This window comes from Osmerus mordax, chromosome 1 (assembly GCF_038355195.1).
Source record: "Osmerus mordax isolate fOsmMor3 chromosome 1, fOsmMor3.pri, whole genome shotgun sequence".
NCBI classification, from domain to species: domain Eukaryota; kingdom Metazoa; phylum Chordata; class Actinopteri; order Osmeriformes; family Osmeridae; genus Osmerus; species Osmerus mordax.
Genome location: NC_090050.1, coordinates 9,746,874 through 9,759,776, shown reverse-complemented (window position 1 = coordinate 9,759,776; position 12,903 = coordinate 9,746,874). Strand labels below are relative to the sequence as shown.

At 46.8% G+C, this 12,903-nt stretch overlaps 1 protein-coding gene across 2 annotated transcripts; it reads right to left on the bottom strand.

Moving 5' to 3' along the window:
• Positions 1–554: 554 nt before the first annotated feature.
• On the bottom strand, positions 555–12,295 carry rbm6 (RNA binding motif protein 6). 2 transcript variants are annotated; one of them, XM_067239279.1, is made up of 22 exons: positions 12,224–12,295; positions 11,585–11,652; positions 9,502–11,122; positions 9,286–9,375; positions 9,118–9,187; positions 7,172–7,245; positions 5,088–5,162; positions 4,629–4,929; positions 4,267–4,424; positions 4,059–4,159; positions 3,891–3,960; positions 3,727–3,775; positions 3,444–3,632; positions 3,205–3,302; positions 2,743–3,102; positions 2,459–2,605; positions 2,269–2,340; positions 1,939–2,160; positions 1,737–1,811; positions 1,498–1,595; positions 1,314–1,365; positions 555–1,219 (listed from the first exon to the last, which is right to left on the bottom strand). In XM_067239279.1, the coding sequence occupies exons 2-22, from the start codon at positions 11,629–11,631 to the stop codon at positions 1,127–1,129; spliced, it is 4,062 nt and encodes a 1,353-aa protein (XP_067095380.1). In that variant the 5' UTR covers positions 11,632–11,652; positions 12,224–12,295; the 3' UTR covers positions 555–1,126. The 2 variants fall into 2 exon arrangements, with proteins under 2 accessions (XP_067095380.1, XP_067095389.1); XM_067239288.1 differs by lacking the exon at positions 2,269–2,340.
• Positions 12,296–12,903: the final 608 nt, after the last annotated feature.

The following is a 12,903-nucleotide window of genomic DNA, read 5'->3' as shown; positions in this document are numbered from 1 at the left end:
TGCAGTGGACCTGCTGTATGGGCGTGAATATCAATTTGCAGCTCCTTCCTCACATGTAATCACCACTTGGTGGTGGACTGGCTGGATTGGGTGGATCTGCTGTGTGGAACCACAGGAACCACTCAAATGGTACTCTTACCACTGAATGTGTGTTCCTTAGGATTCTGCTAGAACGTAAACCAAAACAGACCCATTTCTCCCACCTCCTCAGAACCCCAGATAGTCTAACGTGGTCCTCTTTGGTGGCACTCAACAGGTAACCGCACACCTCCAAGGCCTTTTCTAAAGCTTACTTACCAAGTGAATATTTTTGTCTTCATCTTTACACAACCGAAATATTACAACACAGTCGTGACATATTATGTCTATCATTTGAGGGGCTTTACAATAAAAACTGGTTTTGCTGAAGAAAAATCAACAGTGCCTTACTGCCATCCAGTGGAGAAGTTGAGAATGTTCCTCATATAACGCTCAACGGTCCTATAACACATTCGGTCTATTATTTAACCTCAGATCACACTCAAATGAATTCAAGAGAGATGGTGCTTAATTTATGTCACTTTTTTACTGAAAAATGGGTACACATATTACAGTGTATAACGCAAATGGGAAAAATGTCAAGAAATCTGTAGACAGTTCAGTGTTAAAACATGAATTTTGTTGTCAACGTCCAGTGACATACAGTAAGAATTTATTTAGGTGTTTGGCAGCTGGGTTCACCTGTCACGATATTAGCTACTCACATAACATGTCAAAAAATATATAATACACTAAATTAATTTATAAAATTGACAAAGCCTGGGTAGCCTATTGAGGAAAGCCAAACAACAGGGATCATTATCGTAAAAGCAGGCTCTCGAATCACAGGGTGAAACGTGGAGAATCAGAAATATCGAGAGCACAGCAAAGAAGCCGCACACTCTCACCAACTCCATCCGGCTTCGGTGACCGCGAGTGTAGCCTCACTCGGTGAACTCATTAAAGTAAGTTTCGCTTCGTTTCAAAGTCTCCGTTTTAGGGTCGCTGTCAGAGCGGTCCCTCAGTTCAGGGCAACAAGACAGCCGGACCAACACCCCCCACACATCCAAAACAGTCGGGGAGGACCGGCTGTTCGCAGGCGGCGAGGTCAGTCCAGCTCTTTGAAGCGTGCAAACATGGCCTTCCGCACCGCCTGCTTGTAGGTGGCGTGGTCCCACACAACAGCCTCCTTCTTTTTCCTCTGTGGGACAGAGAGGAGGGCAAGGTGAACACACTGAGCTCAAAGTAATACCATGTGACATTTGGAGGAGGGTTGACGTCGTCTTCGCGCTTACCTCCACAGGCTCAGAACCTAACCCGGGTCTTTCGCTTCCCTTATGCGAGTCTCTAAAAGATAAAATAATGAGAATAATGAACGAAAAGATTGAAGGAGAGTCGATGCACAAGGTGAGGGCTCGTGAACTTGGAAACGACCACGCGAGATTCCTTCCTTCCAGCGAGCACGTGTCTACAACCCACCGTGATCCGCTGGCCCAGGTGTTCTGGTGTTGGTGGGGCTGGTGCTGGTGCTTTCTCTTCTTGATCTCTGGGGACCTCGTGGACTCTCTGGCACTCAGCTGCATGGGGACACAGGTGGTACACAATTGACATGATGTGGATCATGTGAGAAAACAAACTAAAACAAATAGAACTTGTCCCGTCCCGTCCCGCCCCCCGTCCCCTCACAACCCCTCAACTCAAAAAGATGGAATACCGACCTCTTTCTCCTGGTTCTCCAAGGCTTCCAGCTCCTTCTTTGACCTCTTGATCTTGAGGTGGATTTCCATGTTTTGCTGAAAGAAAAGAAAAAAAGAGAATAAGAAATGAAGCAGGGACACATCTAGGTACGCGTTTGGCAGCAGGTATTATCCAGGTGCTCATCCATCTGCTGGGCACAGCGGCAGCCAGCAGCGTGGGTACCTTGTGGAGGTCAGAGAGCTGCTGGTGTCTCATCAGAGCGTCCTTGTTGGGGAACTGCCTCCGGCACAGCAGGCAGGCCATCTTCTTCCAGTCCGTCAGCTTGTCCTCCCTCTCCTCGGACTGGCTCTTGGGGGCGCGCGGGGCGTCGTGCTTCTCCTCCTCCTCCTCGTCGCTTCCCGCCGCGTAGTCGGAGGCCAGCAGGCCCAGGGAGCCCATGGGCCGCTGGGGAGAGACGGCAAAGGTCAGAGGTCGGGAGGACAGAGGTCGGGAGGAAGTCAACGCGCCAGCCGCTCTGGAACGAGTCCCAAACATGCCTGCTTGACGTCCTACCTTTGAACTCTTCTCGTCTTTCTTAGTAGGGGGAGCGAAAGGCTTCTTGAACAGGTCGTCCCCGCCGGAGCCCTGCGTGACGAGAGGAGTTGTCGGTGCAGAAAGGACCCCTGACTACCCATCTACCTAGCTTTACAACACGGACACAAACCAAGCACGCCCCCACAAGGCGTCAGGAGAAACCACGAACCTTCCTTTCGAAGATGGCGAAGGCGGCGTCGGCAGCCTTGGACGCCTTCCTGTCGTCCGGCCCCCCCTTGAGCACGGGGGAGGGAGCCCGCACGCTGTCCTTCTGCCGGTTCTGGATCTTGGCCCAGCGCTCCATGTCCTTCATGATCTGAGCCGGGGGGGGGGGGCACATCGGTGTTAGCCAGACAGCCCTGCTTGTGACACCCCCTGAGCTCCCGCTGCTTGGTACCATGTGAGGGGAATGCTGCGGGGGTTTAAGGTGTGCGGGTGGGGAGATGGGCTCACCTTGAAGGCAGCCAGACTCCTGGGCTTCTCGTCCTTGTCCTTCTTATCAGAGTGAGCTGCGTCGTCCTCGTCCCTCCTCTCGAGGTTGAAGTTGGCAGCAGACGCAGGGTCGGGGGCGGGTACGGAGCCAAGGTCGGGGGCGGAGCCGGAGTCGGGGACGGGCTGGAGCTCGGAGGGCTTCTTCATCTCCAGGGGGGCGTCCGCTGCTGGGTTGGCCAGGATAGCCTGCACGTCTGCGGCCATGGTGACAGGCTGGCCCATGGGTGTCTGGGTGTCTGAGGTGCCCCCCGGTACTGGGATGTAGGTCTTAGATACACTGTCCCAGAACAGGTACTCCTGTGTCTGGGCATTGTAGAAATACTGGACACACACAAACAAGTATGAAGAAGAAAATTATCGACTGTGAGAAAGTAGGACTGACTACAACGTGTTGGAGATCCCAGTTGTTGTGCAGTGTCTCACCCTGGAGCTGGGGTCATAGTACAGGGTGGTCTGGGGGTCGTAGTAGAACCCAGAAGTGGCGTCATACAAGTAGTCAGTCATGTCTGGAGTCTCTGTGGCTGGGGGGGGGGAGAAGGCAGACAACAACCTCCATCATTGACTCGTTCAGGGAATAAAAAAACGCAATTCTGAAACGCCTACTACGGTACTGTTCCCATGGCGAGGGTCTTGTGGTGCTTGGAGTGATGTCTGGGCCTCACCGTAGCTGTAGGCCTCAGAGCCGGCGGTGCCCGGCAGGCCCGAGGCCGCGGCAGACACGTGGGGTCCCAGGGCCTGGAAAGAGGGGTCCATGGGAGGAGCCTCCCCGTAGGAGGCCAGGCTGGGGGCCATGTGGGACCCAGACGACAGGGAGGGGTCGCTGCTGCCGGCCAGCGAGCCAATCAGATCACCTAGGGAAGAAGACAATTTTTATTTTTATTTTTTTGGAGGGGGGGGGGGAAATCAGGTTTCCACAAAAGGCTTTGAAGAGAGGGGAGAGCAAACCTTGAATGACGGCTGGCTGGAGACCTTGTGGGAAGTAGTGCTGCTGTTGCTGTAACGAGAGGAGAGGAACGGGTTCACAGTCTGACTCGACACACATACACAAGCGTGTGAGCACACACATGCGTGTCACACACACACGTGTGAGCAGATTCCATCAATCCTACCTCCAACATACTGGTCTCGGGAGGGTACCCCAGAAGTGAAGTGCTTGACTTGTCAGAATCTCTTTTGTACCTTATGGGGGACAAGACAAAAGACGACGTCATTTGTGAACCACGTGTTTGGGAACGGCGTTGGGCACATTTCAGAACACGGTTTGAACCGGCACTCACATTTGATTCTTCAGAGGTTTGGCGACCTCGGCATAAACCCTGTCTCCATCGATGGAGAGAGGCCTGGGTTTGGTCAGGAGGTCCACGAGACGGGTCACTTGCTACAACACAACGCATCGCCCGCAGAATTAAAACTGGTCAAATGTATTTCGTGGGCTCGGTCAAAAGGTGAAGAAGTGTGTTAGTGTTATTAGCCAATGTCTGATACCTCGTGGGAGTCCATGTCAACGAAGCAGAAGCATTTAGCTCCGGGGGGCTTGCCCTTCACCAGGCGGACATTCCTCTCGTCCAGGTAGGCAAAGGGGTCCAGAGCCTTCAGTATTGTCTCTACTGTAGTGGTGGGCTTCACATTCTTAAGTATCATGGCTGGAAGGAAACACAACCAATAAACACGTTAGCCGTGAGCAATTACGTATAAAAAAAAAAAAATTATAATCCCAACTCAGATTTCTCTGCTAATTATCAACCAGAAAACGTCCATTGATATATTCTGTACCGGTGACCAACCAATATATTACTATTAAATGTTATTATTTAATTTTTTTTAACGATTTGCTTCAGTTCACTGACTCTTGCTCTCCTTGAAGATGGGGTCGGTCTGATGGGGGCCGTGGCGCGGGGCGTTGCGGCTGGCCCACGACTCGGCCTGCTGCTCGGCCTCCTTCTGGCGGAGCTGCTGGTCCACCTGCTGCTGCCAGGCCTCCGGGGTGAGGTCCGAGCTGCGCTGCCACTGGCCCTGGGACAGGGGGTCCACGGGGCCCGCCGGGCCCACGGGGCCCTTGGCCTGGGGGGTCTCCAGGCTGTTCTTGGCCTTCTCCGGGAGGCTGGGCAACAGAGGCTCCTGGCCGGGGGGCGCCTTGAGGCCTGGCTCCTAAAACACACAGGGAGGGAGGTCATCCGTTAGGCTGAAGTCGTCTCGTAAACAACCTGCGATGTGATTTCGAGTTGGGATGGTCGCCGATGGTGGGATGGGTGAGGCTGAGGTTACGGCTGTTCAGGCACGTCTCTGGTTAAAAAAGCCCCACTCACCTGAGGGTCCTTGGCATTCCTGTCAGGCTGGACGTACCTCATGGAGGCCACTTTAGTGCCAACCTTCAGGGATCCCTGCAAAACAGAGAGGAGACGTCAGTCAAACCGCATGCTCCCGGAGGGATGTTCAGAATGTGCCTAGACCCAACATGCACTGTGGCCGGTTCAGCCCGCCTCATTGGTGAGGGTAACATGGGCGAAAGCTTCTGGTTGTGAGGCTGACTGGTTCTGCTTATAGAACACAGCTCACAATACACACAAGCCATTATGGCCTTGCAAACGTGTTACAATTTACAAGACGGTGTAACTTATCTATTTTGTAAACCAGAAAGAGGTTGACGTAAGGTATCTAAACGGCTTCAATTCTATGAATGTCACATTCACATAAGTGTACTGTATATTACATTCATTAAACGTTAACCTGTAGGGCTAATGGTAGAATAAACTAAAATATGCTAGAAACCAGAATATTCTAGAACTAAGTAGATCATTTGTTTAGACATCTAAAGAGCTTGCCCAAAGGCTGGGTATGGTGATTTTACATACAACTACACAGAGATGCTGCACAATGATGAGGGTCAACTGGTAAATAACCCATCAACAAGAACAAAAAAAGATCCAAGAACCTAAATGAGGCAAATCCCACTTCAGTGGCTAATCTACAAAACCAGAAGCACAACAGTAGTTCAAGAAACCAGTCAAAAGCAGCAAAACCTGACATTCCTGCTGTGTCGCCCACTGGATTGCACTTGTTCCATGCCATAGATCAGTCACAGAGCATTGACTTGTGACCAAATATCACTGGAGTCAAACGCGACCTTTGCAAGGTCATGACAAAGCACTTGTACACAAGCAGCGCCTGCTAAAATATCAACAACTGCAGGTGGTGCCAATATATGAGTACATCTGAACAGGATGTAAAAGAGCAGGTTCTCAACATGACACCATGAATTAAGAGCTGCGTGGTCAAGAGAAAGATCCTTCTGGTATCAGCGGAGCTTCAAGGGTCTCTGCTGTAGGATTATTCAAGGTGTGTGTCCTTTCTATCTATGTTAGTGCTTCTCTCCGAACTTGGAGAAAGACAAAGAGTGGATAATGGCTCTGTTGCCCATCAGGAAAGACATCAATACCATCCGGTTGGACAGCAGAAAGTCCATGAAATATGTACAACCCCAAAGAACGACGAAAAAAGACTGGGTTAAGACAAAAGTCTTAAAAAGGCATGAATATATTTGAAGTAGAACTGGAGTACAAGATGAAGGCTGGCAAAAGATGACCAAACCCTCGTGTTTGCTTGGACAGAAATTTAACACAACTTTGTCACAAACCAACTGAAGAGGACGAAAATGTCATCTGTAAGGCTTGCCTTCTGTATCTAGATGCCAGTGCAAAGTAAATTATAAGTGCCTGGTACCTGAGCACAGTCTATCATTTCAGAAATAACCTTCCTCTATTTGAGTATTTTTCGACACTTGAGTACACCCCCCCCCCCCCCCACCCAAAAATAAATTTATGTGCAAAGTCCGGGAAAGAAAGAAAAAGTATTACAAATCCAATACTCAGATTCCACCTTTGAATTTGTCTTCAAAATGAGCACACCCAACCATTCTTACACTGCATTCGTTTACTTTAGAAACTAACAGATACAAATAAAGCATTTGGGTAACAAGTAGCATAAAGCTGAAAAGGGATGTTTAGGTAGGAGTTATAGCTAAGCAGTGGAGACTTGTTTGACTGAATGTGGCAGATCAACATTTTCTTGTGAGTGGTCGTTTGCAGTTGGAAACCTAAATGAGCTCCTTAAAAAGTCCTTACACTCTGCAGTGCCAAGTCAGCTACATGGGGACACGTTTTCTAGACTAGAAAACATGTCAGCAAACGTATTCTTTACTAACAACTGAATTGACACGAGTAAATATCTCCCGTTCCCCATTAATAACAGTCAATCAAAATAGTACCCTGCTGCCCTGCATCCCCCCCCCCCATCCCCCACCCTAAGGTCCCCCCCGCCCCGCCCCTCCAGCCCCAGCAGTCTTCCTGCTGAAGAGGGAGACAGCCTTTGTAGATTGACGAGGATGGGCCACCTGGTTGGACTCCATGAAGTGGACTGCATCATCGAGGTTAAAAAACTCCACATAGGCCGTATCGTAGCTGTAACCTGGGGACAGCATTTAAAATACAGATGGATTTGCGTTAGTAAATGCTAGAACATACAGTATATCATGAGCACATCGAGATAGTAATGCATTTAGCAGTCTTTTAGCGTTGGTTTGGTGTCATTCAGGCATGAAATGCTCATTAAACTCCCTTCCGCCTGACATTTACATGAATAGCTTGACTCCTTATATTTCCCAGATGTTTCATCTTTGATGCATTTTATGTAGATTTTTTTTCTACAAAAAACAGCATTGCATTTGGAAAGTATTCACACCATCTCAAAATTTTGTTGTGTTACAGACAGACATATATATACAATTTTATTTTTTAAGGTACATCATTTTAATTAACCTTTTTCTGAACCTTTTTTGAATTGAAATAAATTCCATAAATCCATTCACAAATGGAATGGACAACACAACAGAACCTCACAAACTCTATAATATTGAATGGAATGTGCTGGTGAACTGCAATTGTCTTTGGGGGTCAAGTCCAGGCAGTTGGTAAGGACACTGACTTGTTCCAAAGTTCCTCCAGCTATGTCTTGAGTGTGTGCTTTGGGTTGTCATCAGGCTGAACGGCAAACCTTTACCAGTCTGATGTTGCAAGAACTTTAAGGTTTAAATGCTCTGTCTACATTTGGCTTGGGTCATTGTTCTCTCAATTCTGACCAGTGACTCAGATCCTTCTTCTGAGATAGCTGTAGATACCTTCCCCACTTAGCCAAGCTTAACTGTAGGGTTGCTATTTGTCGAGTATCTGGTTTTCACCATACGTAGCGCTTAGCATTGAGTTAAAGTTGTTTCAGTCCAGAGAACAATTGGTCCTAGTGCTCCTAATCCTGTTTAGCATGCTCCAAGTGGACTGTCATGCCTCAGGACATCCACATAGACGCTCTACAATACCAGTTGATGCAGTTCTGCCAAGGTGTTTATCATTCTGACAGTTCTTTTGAAGAGATGGGAGAACTATGAAGCTTTGTCAGAGTTTCAAACTTTCATTTCACAGGGAGGGGATGGAGCCCAAAGTCACTTTCAATGCTTTGGCCATTTTTATCACATTCCCTAGGCCTATGCCTCAACATAATGTTCTCTGAGGTCTGTGGGGAAATAATGGATAGTTGGTTTTGCTCTGACATGATAAGCACAAAATGAGGAAAAAGTGAAAGGGTTTTAATACTTCCCAAAAACAATGTATGTAAACCTGTATTTTATATTTAATTGAAAACAATGTCCCCAATAATCTTATTATTTATTTTTTACCAAGACAAAAAGGAAGATTCTCTTTCTGGAGAGTTGACTGTAGCATGACACTTCTGTATGATTGGATAAGTGAATGGGATCAAATACATCTCACGTGACAGAAGCTATCCTGTGTTCAATGCCTTACACTCGGAGAAGGTCAGGACATAGACAACGTTTTGAGCTGAGCTGAATGATGAGCAAAGCAACATCAAAACTTGAAGTCTCAGCAAAGCACTCATACGGTAGCATGATGGACTTGCCGTCTTTCAAAATTGTAATCAACATGAATTGAACTAACAGGCTACAAGAAAAAAAACTTGAAAAGAACAAACAAAAACATAAGAAAACGTGTGTCACAAGAACATTTGTGACTCAAATGTCACTCTCAAAGCTTGCTATGTAGACCACGTAGCCTGTATCCTTAGGCGTGATCAAGTCTGATAGCTACGTGCTAAAAGATCTCAGCCCTGTAGAACTGGTAAGCGGTTTGGTCAAGATCGAGTGTGTCGGCGTAACAAAGAAACGGTGTAAGCGTATTGGTTCGAACATCGAAAATAGCGAAACAAATCGTAGGACAGTAGGGCTATCGTTTGCCCTGGAAAATATCCACACGGGGACTTTGATCGTACCTGGCACAACATTCTTGATTTTCATGCCCTGCATGGGTACCCCATCTCGGACTGCAAAAGCACCAAGGATCTGTAAGAGAATTAGAATTATAATAAGAACAACAATTGAATCGAACAACAAATACAAGTGACCTGCCGCATAGCCCGGTTTTAAATGATATTTCCTACCTGCTCCATTGTAGCAGTCTTTGGGATTCCAGTTATAGATATTGTGTGAGAAACCTTGTCCTTCATAGATGCACTGCGGTAATCTTGATCCTTTCGTCGTCAAATCATATTCAAACCAGTTAATGGAGAGTACAATTGACATTATACAAGCATTGCAAGATTACATTAAAATGAGCATATCATTTGATATGGAATGTCAAATCATTCTTTACTGACCTGAGACCCAGAATCACTGAATTTTGAAACGGGGACCTGTTTGGATTCCTTCAGGATCTTCTCTGGTCCTTGCAGATCCTCGCGTTTGTACTCGAAGGCTCTCCCAGACCCTGTTCTGTAATCGATATCCCTGTAGTCCTGGTCTCTCCGCTGCTCTCCGCTGTTGCTCTGAAACTCTGGGCCTGGGCCCATCTTAGGCCTCTCTGGGCCAGCCGGATCCTTAGGCCCTTTGAAACAATCAATGTCAGCTGGCCCGTGGGTTTGTTGAGACGGCTGATTCTTCTCCTGGTGGAATGGAGGTCGGTCGTCTCGACGTACGTTTTGATTCTGCTTGGGATCTCTGTCACCAGGCCAGCGCTTGCCATCGTTCTCTCTATGTGGGTTGGATAAAGGCCCCATGGTGGGGAAGGGAGGGTCATGTGGACCTTTGAGGCCCAAAGGAAGCAGCCCCACGCCAGGAAGGGGAGCAGTGGGAGCGTTCTTTTCCCAGTTCGGGGGACCTGGATGTTCTGGGTCTGGACGAGGAAAGCCACCAAAGCCGGCAACTTCTTTGCCTGGGAAATCCGTGGGAGGTCTGTCTCTCTCCTTTACGTGTACCGGCTTGTTGCCGTCTCTGCCCATGGATGAAGGGAATCCTGGTTCCATTCCATCTCTGGGGAAAGGAGAGATACTTCGAGAGGAGGCTGGCAGAGAGTCCCTCTCCCTTGCCCGGCGGTTTTTCCACTCCTCAGCAAGGGTCATCTCCTCACCGCCTCTGTAATCTATGGGGGAATTCTCTCGAGCTCTGTCCCTCATGTTGCCGTCTTCCCCAAACTTCGACCTGTTGGGGCCACTGAGATGATCTGGCCTTCCCCTGACATCCATTGGAGCGCCATCGTTTTCCCCAAACCGCAGAGGAGAGCGGTCCCTACCCCGGAAATCCGCTTGCGATCCCATTCGGTTCCGGAAGTCCATATCTGAATCAAATCCTCCCCTTGTATTAAACGGTGGGCCTCCCCTTCTGTCAAAACCCATCATCCCCCTGTCACGTTGCCCCATGTCCATATTAAAGCCGTCAATGTCATCCATGCCCATGGGAGGTCTGTCCCTGTCACGCATATCTCGGAAACCATCGTTTCGTCCCATGGGGCCCATGGGAAATCCTCGTCTTGCATCCTGGTTAGAATTACTGAATCCTGCCATTTTGTTGCGAAACATCTCTCTGTCTCTCATGTCCATTAATCTATCATTCGGTTCCCGTTGCTCCATCCCTCTACCTCCCATCTCTATGTTGTTCCTTCCCGGTCCCATGAAACCAGGTGCGTTCATTAGCTTGTCCCTGATCACTATTTCGTATTGCCTTCTAAGGCTGAAGTCCGGTTCGTCTCCAGGTCTGAAGAAGTCCCTGTTTGGTTCTCTACCCCGTATGGCAAGTGGTTCCATATCCCGCCCCCTCATGGCAGGTGGGCCATCTGATCTCATATCCATTGGGGGACGATCTTGAGGCCGGGGGCCCGTAGGACCCATAGGACCCATCATAGGCCCCATAGGTCCCATTGGACCCATGTTCATCCCATCTCTGTTTCTGAAGTCCTGCATAGGACCATCCCTGCCCCCAAACATCTCTCCACGATGATTTCCACTGTGAGGACCAAACATGGCATTCACACTATTCATTTAATCAGATAATAAACCGTACATTGGCACAGGCATTGATATGTGTAGAATTACAATGTAGGGAAACTGAAAAAAGTAGCCATCCATCTTCTTGTTTGCTGTATTCTTTACCCATGAACACTGGGACTAAGACAACATTATGCTTTGTAAATAAACGTTTTTTATTTATTTTTATAATTCACTATTCAAACAAATACGGTGTGGTGTGAAATAAGCAAACAACCCTGCAACTTAGTTGTTCTGGGTTTGTTTAGACAATGCGAGTACAAAAACTGAATGTTTGATTCCAACTAAGGTCAACGTTGTAATTTTACATAATTTCCCTAACACTTAGCCCACGTGTTTTTTTTTAAATAACAGTTTAATTTCAGTTTCATTTGGGCTTTACAAGAATAAGAAATACTGTTTGCATATTATCATCACTTACCGAAAGGGTTTCCCTCCTCGAGGTCCATGTCTGTTTCCGTCCCACATGTTCTCCGAAGTCTCGCTTAGCTGTAAATATAATTAATGGAATTTATTTTATTAGCAATGTCCAGAGCTAGCTACCCACAGACATGTCCATTTTAGATTTGCTAGCACCGCTGCCTTATTGTAATTTTTCCTACTGGTCATCCCTCCCCAGGCCCACATACGTTAGCTAGCTAACTAACATTTAGCTAGCTAACGTTTCCTATCTCTTGAGGACAATCAGGGCTAGCACAAATAAACTGGTATGTTGTTATATTTTGAAGCCATTTAGCTAGACTAGACATTTTACAATTCTTAAATCTAGTTAAATCGGATGCTGCTAGCCTACCAAAATCAATGGTCTAGCTAGCCATCCATGATGAATAGCGGGCTAAACAACCCGCTTGCGACAGTCTGCATTTGACTGAGTCGAGGTGTCTTAGATTTTTAGCTACGTACCATTAGCCAAGATAGCTAGCTAGCGAGCTATCGAATTGGTAAGCTAAGTAGCTAAATATAGGTTACCCAAATGTATACCTATGAAAACATTGACGTTTTTTTCCACAAATACACAATTTTCTACCGACAAAAGTCAAATCTGATAAGACCGGTATACCTTCGTTTCTTAGCTAGACTTCTCCAATAGAAAAACTGATGAAAGCAGTCACAGGAGATTATCTTCTTCTTCTTTGGGTTCTTGTTGGCGGATCTCAACCACTGAGACTTCCGGGGTTCGGGAATTGCATTCTGGGAAAGATAGTCAAACTTGGAACAAAAAAAAGAGACAAATGCTTATTAGCCACATTTTATTTCAGATCACAGTATATGAACACAGAAGCAACAAACGAGAAACAGGACCAATATGATAAAATTCTGTTAATTACAGAAAGACACGCAAAAACAGGACAAGATCATACCCAGCTTTATAGTTTTGTGAGTGTCTGTTGTCAGATCATTGCTTTGTTGAATTGTTCTAAATACAGCTATTCAAAGGTCACAATAATATTTAAAACCGCTAATGATAAAATTCTTAAAGAAAATTAAGAAAATATAATTGAGAGAGGAGAGAGAGAATTTGTGTTTGTGTTATGTCAGTGGTAGGAGTAATTTTGGAATCATAATATCCCAAATAATAAAATATCTGGCAATAGCATAAGAAAATGTGAAGTAATTACGTGATATATCTATTAAATAAATGTCACAGTTTTTTACAGCAATAATAATATTGCTTAATTAAATAATTTACATAATACTTTGGCAACCATTCAGATCAACTAAAGGATGCTTAAAATATAT

What these genes read in the sequence shown, in the direction of transcription:
- rbm6 (XM_067239279.1), bottom strand. Translation starts at nt 11,631, where the DNA reads ATGTGGGACGGAAACAGACATGGACCTCGAGGAGGGAAACCCTTTCG. An exon ending in CATCTTCAAGGAGAGCAAGA is followed by an intron (nt 4,425 to 4,628) that starts GTCAGTGAACTG and finishes GTTTCCTTCCAG; the next exon opens with CCATGATACTTAAGAATGTG. An exon ending in TAGGTTCTGAGCCTGTGGAG is followed by an intron (nt 1,220 to 1,313) that starts GTAAGCGCGAAG and finishes TCTGTCCCACAG; the next exon opens with AGGAAAAAGAAGGAGGCTGT.